The 17208-nt window shown below is 34.1% G+C and overlaps 3 protein-coding genes across 3 annotated transcripts; 2 read left to right on the forward strand and 1 right to left on the reverse strand.

Annotated features, from left to right (window-relative positions):
- Positions 1-1841: 1841 nt before the first annotated feature.
- Positions 1842-3127, reverse strand: LOC118062341 (GDSL esterase/lipase At4g16230). Its single transcript, XM_073410896.1, has 3 exons — positions 2827-3127; positions 2620-2750; positions 1842-2114 (listed from the first exon to the last, which is right to left on the reverse strand). Exons 1-3 carry the CDS (start codon positions 3125-3127, stop codon positions 1842-1844), a joined length of 705 nt encoding a protein of 234 aa, XP_073266997.1.
- Positions 3128-4748: 1621 nt separating this feature from the next.
- Positions 4749-6259, forward strand: LOC118062342 (probable pectinesterase 67). The gene is made up of 5 exons (XM_035076039.2): positions 4749-5035; positions 5146-5308; positions 5427-5633; positions 5726-5970; positions 6069-6259. Exons 1-5 carry the CDS (start codon positions 4749-4751, stop codon positions 6223-6225), a joined length of 1059 nt encoding a protein of 352 aa, XP_034931930.1. The 3' UTR covers positions 6226-6259.
- Positions 6260-13988: 7729 nt separating this feature from the next.
- Positions 13989-15695, forward strand: LOC118062455 (uncharacterized). Its single transcript, XM_035076210.2, has 3 exons — positions 13989-14299; positions 15298-15364; positions 15457-15695. Exons 1-3 carry the CDS (start codon positions 14112-14114, stop codon positions 15535-15537), a joined length of 336 nt encoding a protein of 111 aa, XP_034932101.1. The 5' UTR covers positions 13989-14111; the 3' UTR covers positions 15538-15695.
- The last annotated feature ends 1513 nt before the right edge of the window (positions 15696-17208 follow it).

Consider the following 17208-nt stretch of genomic DNA (forward strand, 5'->3'; position numbering starts at 1 on the left):
TAGCTCAAAAGGCAAAAGCGTATTGATTTTCCTAACAGCCTTCACGCATCTTCAAATTCCGAACCTATGAGCTTCCCGATGTTAGGAATTTAATGCGGTCACTTAAACATAGCAAATAGATTTTAAGTTCCATTGATATTGATTTGTATGAGCTCATTAAGCTGGTTGATTGTATGCCCACACTCCCTATTGTGCGTGCGTGTTGGGGGTGGTAATTAATATTCTGGGCTAATAACTTCTTCATATAATTTTGTATGAGCTCATTGGCTAGGGTTGTGGGCTTATAAATTAAACCTCCCTTCATGCAATAATATTCTTCATTGGTGCAGTAGAAAAGATGAATGAATTATAGATTGTGACAGAACTGCGAGCCAACCAAGTACTGTAACATTTATTTCTAAGTCTAACAGATAGCTATCCACAACTTAACACCTGGTGTGAGGTAACATTTATTTCTAAGTCTAACAGATAACTATCCACAACTTAACACCTGGTGTGAGGTATTTCGTTCAATTGTTCGTCGGAAACTTCCAGTCTTGCCTCGGGAAAAGTCCATCCTGAATCTGGCAACCCTAGTTGTTCCCTTGGAGAAGAAACAGGGGAGGGTTTGGCTTAATTTTTGAGAGGTACTGCGTGTGGTTTTGTTCATTCAATGAAATTCATTCTAAATTCAAAACCAATAAAATAGAACGTGAAACAATGATGCATGTAATCTATCCCGTAATATTCGGATTAATGTATATTTGGGGCCTATGTCTTTTACATTTTCTTAATGTGGTCACTCTATGTTTGGTTTAGGTGGTCCACTTATTTAAGAAGGTTTTTAATGTGATCCCTTCATTATTATTGATTCTTGACATTTAGTCTGGCATACACTTCGACATGTGTCGAATTGTTCTACCATGTTGTAAGAAATTAATGGTAAATTGTAAGGAAGTGGGATGGAGGGATTACATTAAAAGATTTTCTAGAGTAAATGGAACGACTCGTAAAAAACATAATAGAGGGACTATCTTAAGAAACCATTAAGAGTATAGGGACTCAATAATACTACTAAACTCCTAATATTCTCTCATGTAAAACGCGGCAGGAAGCCAGGAACCACATCTAAGACACTCCAACTATCTCTTATGTTATGGTCGGTCCTCCATGTTTAAAATATTCTAATTACACACTTGATTTAACACAATTGACACACTGCAGACTTTTTATCCATTCACGTCAATCAGTTTCTACCATCACATACACATGTTATGACTGTATGCAACATATCTCTTTTCCATAAAATTCTTTTTAATGTGAGGAGAGAACTTGAATCTTTGATGACAAATTAACTAGCTTTCGTAGCACCCGCCTGTATGCATGTATCTGTACCATTACACAAGAAAGACCATGCGCAGCTGGAATTTTTTCCGAATTCATATTTTGATTAACAGACCATACTGTGTTTATTTTATAGCATCACAGAATCCAGAAGACAAATAAACAGAGCAGCTCAAAATCCGTCTTATCGCAGTAAACAGTTCAATAATTCAGAAGCTGCCTAATGTTCATAGGTGAAATATAATTCAAGTCACCATCCATCATATGTTTCGCTATGATTTCGTAAGAAGTTTCGGTTAGATGGAATGGATCCCAGAACACATACTTGGATCTGTCGGGACAAACTTGAGATAGAATTCCGCATGGAATTAAACCCCCATGGAGTCCAGCTCCAGCAATATGACAGCACGCCGAATCTGCAACTTCAAAGTCTGTAAAAAAAAAAAAATAGAGGTTCTGTCTGTCAGAAAATTTAAGACCATCCAACTTCGACGGAAAATGTTTTCTGCAAAGGGAATTCACTCATTCGGTATACCATATGATGTCATGTAGTTATTCAGAATATCATCTAGCATTGCATAAACATTTGCACAAATAAAAGTTGATGCCTCGAGATTTTTGGTGAGTTCCGCTAGCAGGCTATCCAATCGGCCATTGAATAACTGTGCTTTCTGATTCACGACAGCAACACAGCTATCTACAGATGAGTGTAGATCTCTAACGAAAGGGATGCATCCAACAGCAGCAGAATTTGTAACTATAAACTTTCTGGCATCCAGATTGTAGAGTCTCTGCACCCAAAGTTTACATCTCGTGTTCTAAGAAAGTTTTGCAAAACTTAAGATGAAAGTTATCAAAATAAGGGAGCTGAGGAAAATCTTACAACAAGTTGTGATTTGTATCTTGAAATTATAGTGTCGAGCAATGTATTCCAAGATGATGAATTCTGCCACTGGCTAAATATGATGTCATTTGAGCCAATTGAAACAAAAAAGATAGCCTGTTTAAACTGCTCTTTAGCTGCTTGTGAACCGATTCTTGAGATGATGTCTTGCCTAGTCTTTACGAAGTTGCTGATTTGTGTGTCCAAGTGGATTTGATGACCCTGTTATCAATGAAATAGATTAGTGCTATTATGTCACTGTAAAACATTAATTACATGCTTTGGATAGATTCTTTGAAGGATTTCTCTACACTGATTTCCTTAAACAGCCGAAGGAGTTTTCGAAAATTTGATCAACTTCAACCACACTTTGTTAAAGATGAAATCTATTTTCAATGGAACAGAAAGCTTACGAAGAACCGTTCAGTATCATTCAAAATTCCCGATGCTGAAGAAGCATAATTGACACCCTTCAGAATCACATCTCCGGTGGTTGTCGGAGCCAGGTAAGGAGGAGTTAAACTAGTCAACCCCACTTCTTCTCCTGCAAAAACAAAATAAATTAAGTGAAGGGAAAGTACAGCTAATAACAAGTGGAGAGAAACAGCAATAATACTTGCCTAACATATCAGTTACTATTCTCCCGTTTGTAAATCGCCCAGATGGAATTCCTATTGGATTCCCAAAATCAATCCCGTTAGGAAAATTTGCTTTTGCTGCTGTATTAATGTAGAAGTTGTTTCCTGCATCAACCAGTGAATCTCCAAATATATAAAGAGCAGGAGGATCCTTCGCTGAGCAGACACTGAACAAAAAAGAGGCTGTTGCCATATGCAGTATCGCACCTATAACAACGCATCTTCCTGATACAAAACCCATCAACAGTTCTTTGAAACATAAGAGAGGAAATGACTTGTTCATTGATTCTGAATCACACAAAATCTGCACCAGAGGAGACTGTAAATGATACTTAAGGCCATTCTAAAATGCAAGTGCCAATGTTATAATCTCCTTCCTCTGAACCTTCTCTTAGGACAAGAAGGATATGAGGTCAGGCAACCAGTACAGTCACATGACAGGCAACATCAACCTCTGACCAGGTTCATACCCTACCATGATGGGAGCTTGGAAGCGTAAAATCGATGTGGTCGTCATTCACATGATACACAACGTACGCAGTCAGTTACATATAGCAAGGTCTGTTACCGTAAGCTTGTCTGTTACTACTTTTGGATTGAGTTTGAATTATTCTTTGATACGGTATGATAACTTTATTCATCAAGTTATCATAAATTTGAATAACCTTTTTCATTTTATTTGATAAAATTAAGTATAAAATAATGATAAATGTGTAAAAATTTCAAGTTTAAGAGCTTTAACTTGAATAAATATATTAAAAAATAATATAAATTCAACCTACGCACCAGCGAATTGTTCTTTCTACCTGCTAAGGATCTCTTTCATCAGATGATGCTAGCTTCTGTCAAGAATAACTGCTTGGTGGGCCATATGTGAAACTGTCAAATTTGTGGCTAGCTCAAAAGTGGAACTGGTTGAGTTGGATGTGCCAATAGAAAGACGACCTGCCAATAGAAAGTTTGGATGTGCCAAAATTAAGCACCTCCCGCAAGTTAATACAGCTAGGATAAGCTGAGATCCTGTGTTAGGTACTCATTCCTATAATTCATATATATGCACATAATTAGTAATTAAACATGAAATTTACTCAGATCATAATTTAATTTGGCAACCAATTTAAGTTTGGATAAAATAAATAAATTAATTAAGGAGACTTGCGTATATTAAGTTTGAGATTTCTAATTAAAAACTTAAATCAGAGAAGGGATCTAAGTAATTTGGCTTTAAACCCGTTCACATGCAAATGAATTAATAAAAAAATAATAATAAAGGTGTTTTAATAAAAAAAAATTTATTAAAGTTATGTATAGATATAATTAGCGCAATTAATTTGTATAAATTTGAAGAGAAAAAGAAAAGAAAAGAAAACCTCCTAGGTTACAATATATTTATTTTTAATGGGTTGGTTTTTTACTATAAAAATAAAAAATCAATAAAAAAAATACACTATAAATAGCAATAAGATGTTAGTTTGTTTAACAGTACCTATAAATAGCAACCGACAACTGCATTATCATCCCAATTTAGCCCAAGAAGCATAAACATAAACAGCTTTATTCATCGATGCAGCTGATGTTTCGGTTTAAAATTATTAGTCTGAATGAATATGGTCTCAATTATACTGTTGCCAAAAAATAAAAATAAAAAGAAAAAAATTAAACAATCGCGTATGAGCCACAGAAGTTCGGGCTTCATTTAGAGCCCTTCCGAAATTATAGATAGTTTCCCAACAACCTTTCCCGCGCTAACGCATATTAACAACATCCAATTTTAACTTTCACCTCTAAAGAACATCATAAATATCTCCTTTCTTGCTGTCTTTTTATGAACTTCCAAATGTTTTTTCATCGCCGTTAACTTAGAATTGAACAAAATCCTGTTAACACGACTTTCCTTAAACATCATGGCTGTTTGGTCTTTGCCTCCTACTATGTCCCTAAAACCAGCCCATGTTGCTTCCTTTGCTACCATTTTAGTCCTCGCCGTGTCATTTTCAGGCCATGTTGATGGCTTGACTGCACAAACAGTTATAGACTCTCCTCTGTTGACGCAAAAAATCGGCACCAATCGGACAATCAAGGTCGATATCAATGGCGATGGAGATTTTACGTCGGTCCAAGAGGCCATAAATGCTGTTCCTAAAAACAATTCTCAATGGATTATCATCCATCTCAGGAAAGGAGTTTACAGGTAAATAATTAATATCCCCTCTTTGTTGGTTAACTATAATATAAATGAGGATTGAGCCATGTATAAGGTGATGATGATCTTTGAGGTGTTACAAAAAAATCTTCTACCAGAGAAAAGGTACACGTTCCCAAGAATAAGCCGTATATATTCTTGAGAGGGAATGGTAAAGGAAGGACAGCCATTGTCTGGTCTCAAAGCTCTGCTAATAACAAGGCATCTGCAACATTCACCGTCGAAGCCCCCAATTTCATTGCTTTTGGTATTAGCTTCAAGGTACATGGCCTTTAAATTCAAGTATTGGGGCTCATTTTATCCATATGAATTTGCTTTTTGCGTTCTTTTAATATTTGTTGTTAGCCCTCAATGGATCTATCTATCACTATTAATGCAGAATGAGGCTCCAACAGGGATGGCTTTTACATCACAAAACCAGTCTGTGGCAGCATTTGTTGGTTCGGACATGGCTGCATTCTACCACTGTGGGTTCTACAGCACCCACAACACGTTATTTGATTACAAGGGGAGGCATTACTATGACGATTGCTACATTCAGGGCTCAATTGACTTCATCTTTGGCCGTGGCAGGTCCATTTTCCATGTGAGTGCAATCAATTGATGAGTAATTCATTTTTTTTTATCAAAATTATAAACATAATGATTCTGTTGTTTCAAATTAACGCGGAGCTGCAGAGCTGTGAAGTCTTCGTGATTGCTGACATGAGGGTGGATATTCTTGGGTCCATTACAGCTCATAATAGGGAAACAGAAGATGACAGTGGGTTTGTTTTTATCAAAGGGAAGTTTTATGGCATTGGTAATGTGTACTTAGGAAGAGCTAAAGGCGCCTATTCCAGGGTCGTTTTCGCAAAAGCCTATCTTTCTAAGACCATTGCACCTCAGGGCTGGACTAATTGGAGCTACGCCGGCAAAACAGAGTAAGAAATTTTCCATTTGCTTTGTGAATAAGCGTCCGTGTTTAAATATGAGGCTTGATGACATTTCTGGTGTTCTGCTTCTTCATAAATGGAAACAGGAATCTCTACCAGGCAGAATACAAGTGCCACGGACCGGGAGCCGATCCCGAGAACCGCGCCCCTTGGTCGAAACAACTTACTGAGGAAGAAGCTAAAAGCTTCATGTCCATTGATTTCATAGATGGCAAGGAATGGCTCCCAGTTTGGCAAAATTAGGTTGTTGGCAAGCAATACAGATGCCATTGTTCTTGTTATTTCTTCATCTCGGTGCTGAATTAATTTGCGTGTCTGACTTAGATAATGTTAGAAAAATTGCAAAAGATAATGTTTAGTTTAACTATATGGATATGCATGAACAAAAGAAAAAACAGTATTTTTACTTATTTAATTTGTAAACTTGTTAAAAATTACTATAACAAATAATCAGCGTAAACATGCATGTAAGCGAATACAATATCTAAATAAATTGATTATTATACTTATTGAAGTACTTACTATGTAAAAAGAGCTGCAAACATATTACATTGTTGTTAAAGATTATATAATTTGTCCTTAAAAAATTATTGTTAATTTATTTATTGGTTGATAAAAAATTATTATTTTGACTAAAAAATATAAATAAAAGAGCGCATGTGGCTTAAGCTGGTAGCCTACTTAACTTTCCCATCTAAAAGTTATTATGTCCCACAACTTTAAATTTAACTCTTAAGCTTATTATTATATAAGCTACCGGAGAATTTTGTCATTTTTCAGTGTGATTCATGGTTTTAGATTTCTAAAAACATGTCAAAAAATTTATTTATTTTTAGATTAATTTTTTATTTACCCACATTTTATTTTAAACATATTAATACTTCATATTAAGATTGTTTTGTTGGGGGATAATTTCTAACAAATTCTTAACACAAAAAATGAATGGACTTCATGTTTCATCCGGTATGAAATATGTTATTTAACCATGTTTTAAAACAATTTATATGAGATAATATACTATGCAGTATCTTGGAAACCTACAAGGCTTTTCATATCTAATGAAGCCTTCTGGGTCTACACTTGTATGAATTAGGAAATGCCTACCTTCCCTATGTTCAGACGTGGATTTCTAGCTTTCAGTTCCTGTCCATTATCTTGGTTCTGCTTCCAAAAGAATTTTCGAGTGCATAAAAGGGTCTTTAGTGCAATGAACGCGCGCAGATAACTTCAATTTGTTCATCTTGTCAAAGACTGATTATACATTTATATTTTTTCGTGTGGAAGAAAATGATGCAAGATAATACAAGCTTTAGTTATTTATTCTAATTATAATCTTAATTGCGATATAATAATATGTTTACTAATATCCCATGCACAAGCATGACATTAAAAGCTCGCTAACTTTCGGAATTAATGCCCACCACCACTTCCTCCACCGAAACCTCCTCCCCCTCCTTTGCCTCCTCCGAAGCCACCACCAGCACCACCTCCAGCCCCCCCACCAAATCCTCCTCCTGCACCGCCACCTTTTCCGCCACCAGCACCACCTCCAATGCCACCACCAGCACCCCCACCTACACCACCTCCAACTCCACCACCTCCCCCGGCTCCACCACCTACACCACCTCCAACCCCTCCACCTTTGCCTCCTCCAATACCTCCACCACCACCAGCACCACCTCCCCCAGCTCCACCTCCAATGCCCCCACCGGCACCACCTCCAAACCCTCCCCCGGCTCCACCTCCAATGCCACCACCAGAACCCCCACCTACGCCACCTCCAAACCCCCCACCTTTGCCTCCTCCAATACCTCCACCAGAACCCCCACCTACACCACCTCCAACCCCTCCACCTGCCCCAGCTCCACCTCCACCTCCAATGCCACCACCAGCACCCCCACCGGCTCCACCTCCAACCCCTCCACCTGCCCCAGCTCCACCTCCACCTCCAATGCCACCACCAGCACCCCCACCGGCTCCACCTCCAACCCCACCTCCTCCCCCTGCTCCACCTCCAATGCCGCCACCAGCACCCCCACCGGCGCCACCACCAACACCACCTCCAATGCCACCACCAGCACCACCTCCTCCCCCGGCTCCACCTCCAACGCCACCACCAGCACCCCCACCGGCACCACCCCCAACCCCGCCACCAACACCACCTCCAATGCCACCACCAGCACCACCTCCTCCCCCGGCTCCACCTCCAATGCCACCACCAGCACCCCCACCTACACCACCACCCTTGCCTCCTCCAATTCCTACACCACCACCCTTGCCTCCTCCGAAGCCACCACCAGCACCACCTCCTCCTCCAACACCTCCTCCACCACCACCTAGACCAGCACCACCACCAAAGCCTGCACCTCCCCCAGCACCATCTCCAAAGCCATCTTTCTCTATTTTTCTACATTCTGCTATACCCAGCACTAAAACAAACATCACAGCTAAAACGCCAACATACTTGCTTGAAAATTTCCCCATCTCTCTTTATCTATACGAAGAGGATAGCTGTGAGAAGATCACCAGTAGGGTGAGCTTATTTATAGTGATAGTCGTAAAATCCAACTAGTAAATCATTAATGATGAAGTCAAATTCATTTCTTTCTTTCTATATATATATATATATATATATGCAAAGTTTTTTTTGAATGAAATGGTGCAAAAAATCAACTCTCTTTTAGCATGGTACGTGGGCTCATTAAGATGCTGTCTTTCAGCTCTCAACTACCAACTAAATATCGTACAAGTACTGTCAGTAATTATTTTTTTATTTTAAAATAATATTATTTTATTTTTTAACAATTATTTTTTATATCAGTATATTAAAATAATGTAAAAATATTAAAACAATAATAATTTTTAAAATTAATAATAAATTTTTTAATTATTTTTTAAAAATATTTTCAAAACATAATTCAAAACCATGTATATTCTCACCGTCCCTGATATTTCAACACACATCTTTCTATATAGAGTTTGTTTGATAATGTGGTTATAATTACTTTTTAAATAATTTTTTATATCAAAATATATATTATTGATTTTAAAAAAAAAATATTATTTTTAATATCAACATGTTAAAATAATTTTTTGTATCAAAATACATATTACTGATATTTTTTATTTTTAATATCAACATGTTAAAATGATTTGAAAATACTAAAAATATATTAATTTAAAGTTAATAAATAAATAAAATTAATTTTTTAAAAAATACTTTTAAAAACAGAAATAAATTTTTAATTTCAACTTCTCCTAGTTAACTAAATAATTAATGCAAAGGTTTGGATTCATACATTAATTACGATTAATCCCCAGATAAGTCTGATTACCATCATATATCTTCAAAAGGTCTGATCATCAGGATGATTTACATGTGAAATTGAAGATCATCGATGAGTTGTATCTTATACACTCAGTCATCAATTATATGCATGATTTCAGCAATGTTTTCTTTGGAACTTTTAGGGCGAATTAACACGTCCTTTCTACCTTCTCCCTTGGGTTTCATCAATTCTAAGGTCTGATCATGAGAATGCATTCTCTTAGGTCCTAGCTTTCATGGCCTGTCTCTTTGACATGACCGTGCACAGACATCAACTTTTTAGAGTAGGTTTATATTACGATAAAAATTGTTTTTTAGATAATTTTTTATATTAAAATATACATTAATAATATTTTTTTATTTTATAAAAATTATTTTTAACATTAACATATTAAAAAATCCAAAACATATAAATTATATTAAATTTTAATAAAAAAAAATTAAAATTTTATAAAAACACAATTTCAACCACCTTCCTAAATATTTTCTTAATCTGGTTGTGCACAAAACTGATATAGGAATAAACACATAATATGAATCGTTGGTCAATACAGTTGTGTTGGGTAGTTCTCTTCTCTTGCTTTTGTTTTTGAAAACTTTTCCAAAATATTTTAAATTTAAAAAATTATTAAATTAATATTTTTTAGTATTTTATAAATATTTTAATATACTCAAATCAAAAATAAAAAAAATATTTTAATTTATTTTCAAGTAAAAAATTATTTTTAAAAATATTATGCAACATGGTATTAAACACATGCTGAGAAAAGAGATAGAATCTTGTGCCGGGATGACAATCATAGCAGGTTATTTTATATTCATCCACAACCTATCATTAGATAAAAATATTTAAATATTCATAGTTTATAGATTTTGAATATTTATTTTAGGAATATTAATATTTGTCGCCACCAATCAGATCAGTAGATTTCATTTTAGTTAGCAGTTGAGTCAAGCTGGTTGTGCGCTTATTCAAGATTTACTTGATTAGCATCTAAATTCCTCTAGAGAAAAAAAAGGAAAAACTAGTCTAAAAAATATACTATATGACAGTCAAATAAAATATATAAAAAATTAAATTTTCACAAGAGAAAAAAACATATGCACGTAAGTAATCTTCTCGGTATTTATGGCACAGATGACTTTTTGCTTAGAATGTTCAGATGGCAGGCAAATAGGCTGGCAACGTCCATTTTTTCTCCCTTTGTCTTGATTATGATTATTTATGTGTCTTAAAAATATTTTTAAAAAATTAATTTTTTTTATTTTTTTATTTTAAATTAATATATTTTAGATATTTTTAAATCATTTTAATGCATTAATATCAAAAAATAATTTTTAAAAAATAAAAAAATATTATTTTAATATATTTATAAATAAAAAATACTTTTAAAATAACCATAATCTCCCTCAAAAATTCAGCCACAGTTTTTCAAACTTTAATAACAGCATGGATACAGCTGGGCTGTGTCGACAGGTAGCCCCTCCCCTACCTGTCCCGGATTATTATCTTTTCCCGGCTTGTCTCTTCTTAGTAACTACTAGATATATATGTCCCTCGCTACGCCATGTTTCGGGTTAAATTTATTTCAACGTTAACAAAATGATATCCAGATAATTCGACATAATTCAAATTAAATTAATTAAAAATGTAACCTTGATACAAAACTAAAATCGCAAAAAAGTATACAAAAATATTATAAAATTTAAAATCTAATAACTTAATATTAAAGATAAAAAAATATATAAAAAATATAACACCAATATATAATCTGAGACAACTCAAGCTAACTTAACTAGCCAACAAGATACAATATAGGATCAAAATAAAAAAAATATATTCACTTAGTAAAAAAAAATAAAAAAATCTCTAAGCCAACCCGGGTTAACTTTAGCAATTTGCTCTCAAAATAACAAAAAAAAAAAAAGTGAAAAGATAACAAAGCTCAATAGATAATAATTTATCAAAAAAATTAAATTAAAAGGAATCATTAACAAATGGGGAAAAAGAAATTCAAGTCAACCTAAGTTAACTCAACTAATTTGGCACCTATGAAACGAGATCAAAATAAAAAAAAAATAGTTCTAGAAGGAGGACCCAGCAAAAAAAGCCTAAGCTAAGTAAAAAAAAAGTTGTGAACAAAACACAAGCTGACTTGGGTGAGCTTGATCAACCCGCTCTAGAAATAACGAAGTAGAAAGAGAAGTGAAAAAATAACAAAGCTTAAGGGCAAATAATTTTATGCAAAATGATGAAATTAAAAAAAAAAAAAAGTCATCAAAAAAACTTTAGGGAAAAAAACTAATTCAACTTAGATTAACTTGACTAGCCCGTTACTCACAATATTGAATCGGGATAAAAAAAAAAAAAAACAGACTTCTAAAAGAAGGAATCAACAAAAAAGATCGAAGTTAAATAAAAAAACTAGGTAAGAAAATGCAAGTCAGCTTGGGTTAACTTGATTAACACACACCCGGGGCAACTCAAAAGAAATAAAAGTAAAAAAATCACATAACTCAAGGGCTAATAATTCAACATCAAAGTATAAAATTATAAAAAAAAAATTATGAAAAAAACCGAGAAAAAAAAAATCCAAGGCAGCCATGGTTAACCTGACTAACCTATTATTCAGGATATTAAACCTCGATAACTCGGTAAAAAAAAAAACAAAAAACAGAAGCTAATGGACTTGATAACCAAATGGAAAATGGTGATTTAAAAAAAAATAATAATAAACTGCCCTTTTGGAAGGCAACTACAAAAAAAAAAATAACAAAGTACAATATTAAACCGTAAAACAATTTAAAACTCAAACAATGCAAACCAAATATGGTATAAAAAAGATGAAATGAAATAATTACAGGCTAAATTGTAAAACAAAAAAAATCTAAGAAAGGGATAAAAAAAAAAAGTTATCGAATTAAAAGGTACAGAAACTTGATAGAAAACCAAAGAAAATTAAATGTTGAGGGATAAGAATTAAAAAAAGTCAAGAAAATGATAAAAATATAGCAATTAAAAGAATGAAGATAAAAATAAATTAAAAAACAAATGCAATAAAATAGAAAGGGATGAAATTTCAAGAGGAAAAAAAATTCAAGGAAGGTATAAGACACATAAATGGAGCAATTAAAAATAAAGGGACCAAACTATATAAAAAAAATCAAATTGAATAAAATAGCCAGTGATAAACTTTAAAAAATCCAAACTTCAAAAGGGTTCAAAGGCCAAATAAACAACAATTAAAAGAAAAAGAACCAAAATTGATAAGATTACAAATCAGGCGACACAATTGTGTTTTTTGGAAGTTCATGCGCGTTTTTCTTGGAAACAAAAGAGAAGGAGCAAATATAGAAAAAAGGCTCAACTGCAACTCAATCGGGTCTTCTTTGTGAACACGCACCATGTCGCTAGAAAAAAGATGATGTGTCGCTCCTAACGATGTGAAGGAAATAGGATTTTAGTTGATGTACGCGCTCTCATACGTCACTTGAATGATGTACAAGCCATCACGCGTTACGTCTTAATATTGTTTTTAATAATATTTTTAAACCTAAAATTACCAAGATACCCCTCTCAAAATCCAAAAATAACAACAAAACAATTTAAAAAGACAAAAACACCATCGCAATTACCTTTGAATTTTCAAATCCCAAGGATAACTCTGCCATTTAACTATTTTAGTAAAAAGAAAAGACAAATAAGCTTCTCTTTGCATGTATATTTTTTTCCCTACCAGGAGTATGGTTGTACTCTTGCTGTTTCTTTTTTCCTTTTTATCTGAAAAGAAAGAAGAGCTCCTCATTTAAGGATTTTGTTTTTTGTGTTTTAAGGGAAAAATAATATTTATATCATAGCAAAAAAAAAATTAAAATTCACATACCATTTTTCTCTCAATCAAATATGCAGTGCCAAATTATCCCATGAAAAAAATCTTCTTCCCCCAATTACATGCTTAGTCAATTTTTTTAATAAGGATTAAATTATTTTTATACTATTTCAATTCATAATAATTCATGTCTTCATAAAAAGTAAAAAATTGATGTCATTTATTTATTTTGTAATTCTGATCTTCAAAGCTACTACCTACGAACTGGAAATTAAATTGTGATCAAATGCTTTGTATTTGGAAATAGTATATATTGTTTTATATCATTTAGGCATGCGTGAAAACCTGCAACTAGGATTGATAAGTACGCGCCTTTTGTCATGACAGGCAAATTACTTTAAGGGACAGTAACAAGAGTGATAAAACATCGCATTCACTGGGGATTTTAATGCTTGGTAGAGACCATACAGGGATAAGTAGGGTAATTGGGATCCCTTCTGTTATCCGAGGACGAGTGTCCCTTCATATTTTACTCCAGATTTTTTGGTGTTGGATGGACACAAGGTGAGGGCGTTATTTGTACGTCCTCGGTTCTCTAAAAGGCCCTTAATTCGGATTTGCAGGGCCGGCTATGCATTCGATAATCAATAGTGACCAGCGCCTCCATTCCCATTGGGCTGACTTAGTAGGTTTGAGTCGGGATCCCTTTCTAGTGGGCTTGAGACATATTTTCTATGTCAAAGCCCATGTGGACTTGCAGCAGACCAGTCCACCGAATCTACCGGGTCGGGTCAAATGAAGGTTACTCTAGTCCTTTCACACTTTATTCCTGATTCGAGAATAGAAAAACAGACAGCCCAGGGGGAGGGGTGAAGCAATTTAGGGTTTTAGGAGCCGAAACCAAGAGAAGAAGCAGAAGCTTCGAAATTTAATCTATTGAAGCCTGCAACTCCAAAACTGAAACTGAAAAAATGGAAGGTGGAGACGGAGAAGGAATAGACAGAGTAGTAGATTCGAAAGACTTACAACAACAAAGCAAAGCACTTGATAAACTCACCGACCGTGTAGAAGATCGCCAACTCGATTCTACTCGAGTTCAAGAAGCTATGGCTTCTATTTCCGCTTCTGCTGAAGCTGATGCTAACGCTATGAGATTGAGGTACCAATCTCTTTCAAGATTTTTTTAAAAGATATCTTATTAATTAAAGGTATTATTAAAAGATTTTGCTTGTGTGTGGAACATTTATTTTCTTGATTAAGAATAGGGTAATAATCTGAAGCTCGAATTCCACTGCTCGGGGTTTTTGCCTAAATAATTTAGATTTTTTTTTTTAAATATTACAATGTTCTGGAATTAGTTAAAAAAATGGATATGTTTTACTAGTAAATGTGGTATGATTTATGAATTTTTGCAGAACAATACAAACGTATTATTGTAGCTGTGTCGGGTTTCTTAATGATGTTCAGCCTTGGTTTAATTTTACTTTGGTGAATGCGATAAGTCGATGCCTTGTTTTGTTGTTTAAACGAGAGTTTAGACTAAACAAATGGACAGGGGATGGAGAATCCTTAGGTATGGCAATCTTTAATATCAGTACGTAGCAAAAATTTAGAAGACTCTTTCTTTTTTTTCTTTGAATACCATTAAAAAGGATAGGTGACCTTAAAAAGGATAGGGGATGGAGAATTCTTAGGCATGGCAATCTTTAATATGAGTACTTAGCAAAAATTTAGAAGACTTTTTCCTTCGTTTATTTGAATACCATTAAAAAGGATATGTGATCTTAAAAGAGTGAAATTTCAACGAGTTCATCATGGTCTGATGACTTTGGAGACGATCCTGTTACATATTGGTTTGTGGATTCCATTGAACGTTTGTTGACGAAAATATATTTATTCTTTTAGTTATTTCATATATATGTGCATCTTTTTTCTCTATCTGAGCTGGTATTTAAGATCTCGAAGTAGAATCACAGAATTCTGTGACTTGATCTGAATTTTAATCATTATTGTATGCAAACCAAAAGGCACTGCAGCATGATTTTTTTCATGGAAATTTACCCCTCATCTTTTGGTATATTTTGATTCTTCTCTGGCTGATACCTGTTGAATGTCTTCCCTTTATCAACTAAACATTACACTTGTGCTGCTTTACAGGGAGAAAGAATTGGCTGCTGTGAAGATCAACGCAGCTGATGTTGACATAATTGCAAATGAATTAGAGGTTACTTTCCTAGTATCTTTCCATTTGCATTAACGAATTTCTATTTGCATCTGTCAGTGTTTTATAGCATTTTACTTTGGTGTTGATGCCAGTTGGACAAGAAGGTAGCAGAGAGAACCTTACGCGAGCACAAGGGCGATGCTGTTGCTGCTATCCGCCATCTTCTTCACTAGAAATTCATTGGGAATGTTGGGGTTCAAAATTTTTCATAGAACGAGCTACATGAAGAATTTCTATTGGAATTGATGATCTATGTAAAACATGCTTGCTATGCTTTTCCAAAAGCTGCATCTAGCATCCCCATTAGCGATGCCCAACTATATTTTTTTTCCGTGCCTCGATTTTTTTTTATTTCTCTGTGATCATTTATCCACCACATATTAAAAGGCCATATCGAAGTTGGCCGCAAAAATCATTTACCAAAATCCCTTCTGTTCCGAATTTATTGTGTTTCTCGACTTCTTGTCGTGAAATAGTGAACGTGTGGGCCTGGATCTGCTTAGCTCATACAAAGCCTTTATCGTCCTAGTGGATGTTTCTTGAGCTTTATCGGCATATCAAATATTGTTAACTCCGACGTGGGGAACTTCGATGGAAAACTGTTGCTCATCACATGTGGTAACAGTGCAATGCACTCCCAGACCTGTCGTTTGGCGGTGTCAGCTAGCCAACCATCTCAGTATACGGTGTCACTGTTGGAGGCTTGGTGAAGCTGTGTATTTGCAGTCCAGGGACGATTGGTGCAAAACAAAGCATTATTTCGGATTTGAGTTTACAAAGAGTGTATTTGGTATTGTGGTAACTGTTGTGGTTGTAGTTTAAAAAAAATTATTTTATAAAAAGTATTTTTAGTTGAGATTGGTTTGAAAAAATAGGTGTTTGGTTAAAACTGTGGTTGAAATTGAAGTTGAAAAAAAAGTAGTTTAATGTATTTGGTTAAGAGTATTTTTAAAATTGAGGTTATAAAATAATTTTAAAAATATATATTAATACTAATGATTTTTAATTTAAATATTATGAATTTAATTATTGCTATTATATCATGAAATAAATCATACTTTATATAAAATATTTTTTATTATTCCATGAAACCATTTATAATTCCATTACGTACAAAATACATCCGAAAAAAACTATAGTTTTTCATAATATTTTTACCATGTAATAAAATTGAATAAAATATTATCAAGTATAAAATTCACTTTAAACTAGTTTTTTTTTTTAAATATTAAAAAAAAAAGAGAAAAAGAAAAAGAAAAAAGAAGCAGCTCCCGCAGGCAAGTGAACAGTGCAAGAGAATTGGTTCACTATTTTTAAGTGAACAGTGTACACAATACATTGTTCATGTTAATTGCATTGACTGTTCATTGAACAATGCAATTAATATGAACAATCAATGCAATTAACATGAACAATGAAAAAAAACATGAAATGATTGCTTTTTCTTTTCCTGTGTTTCTAATGCAAAAATTAAGTGGGGCCTAGTGAACAGTAAATTGATTTTATATGTTACCAAACAGCTACGTACTGCGTTTTAAATAAAACGCAGCCGCAGCTGCAGAGCCAAACGGGCTCTTAACCCAGTTCAGCTTCAACTCAGTGGGTTGATCAATGATCTTTTGAAATTAGATGTTTTGATCAGGATCTGTTTGAAATTATAATAATAATAATGGTTAAAAATATTTTTTACTTAGAAATATATTAAAATAAAGTTTTTTTATTTTTAAAAAATTAATTTTGACATTATCATATTAAAAAAATCTAAATCCATATATTTTTACTTTGAATTAGGTTGATAAGTCTCCTCAAAACTTCACCTGAATTAGGTTAGTCTCCTCAAGCTT

This window comes from Populus alba, chromosome 8 (genome assembly GCF_005239225.2).
Source record: "Populus alba chromosome 8, ASM523922v2, whole genome shotgun sequence".
Lineage (NCBI taxonomy): Eukaryota > Viridiplantae > Streptophyta > Magnoliopsida > Malpighiales > Salicaceae > Populus > Populus alba.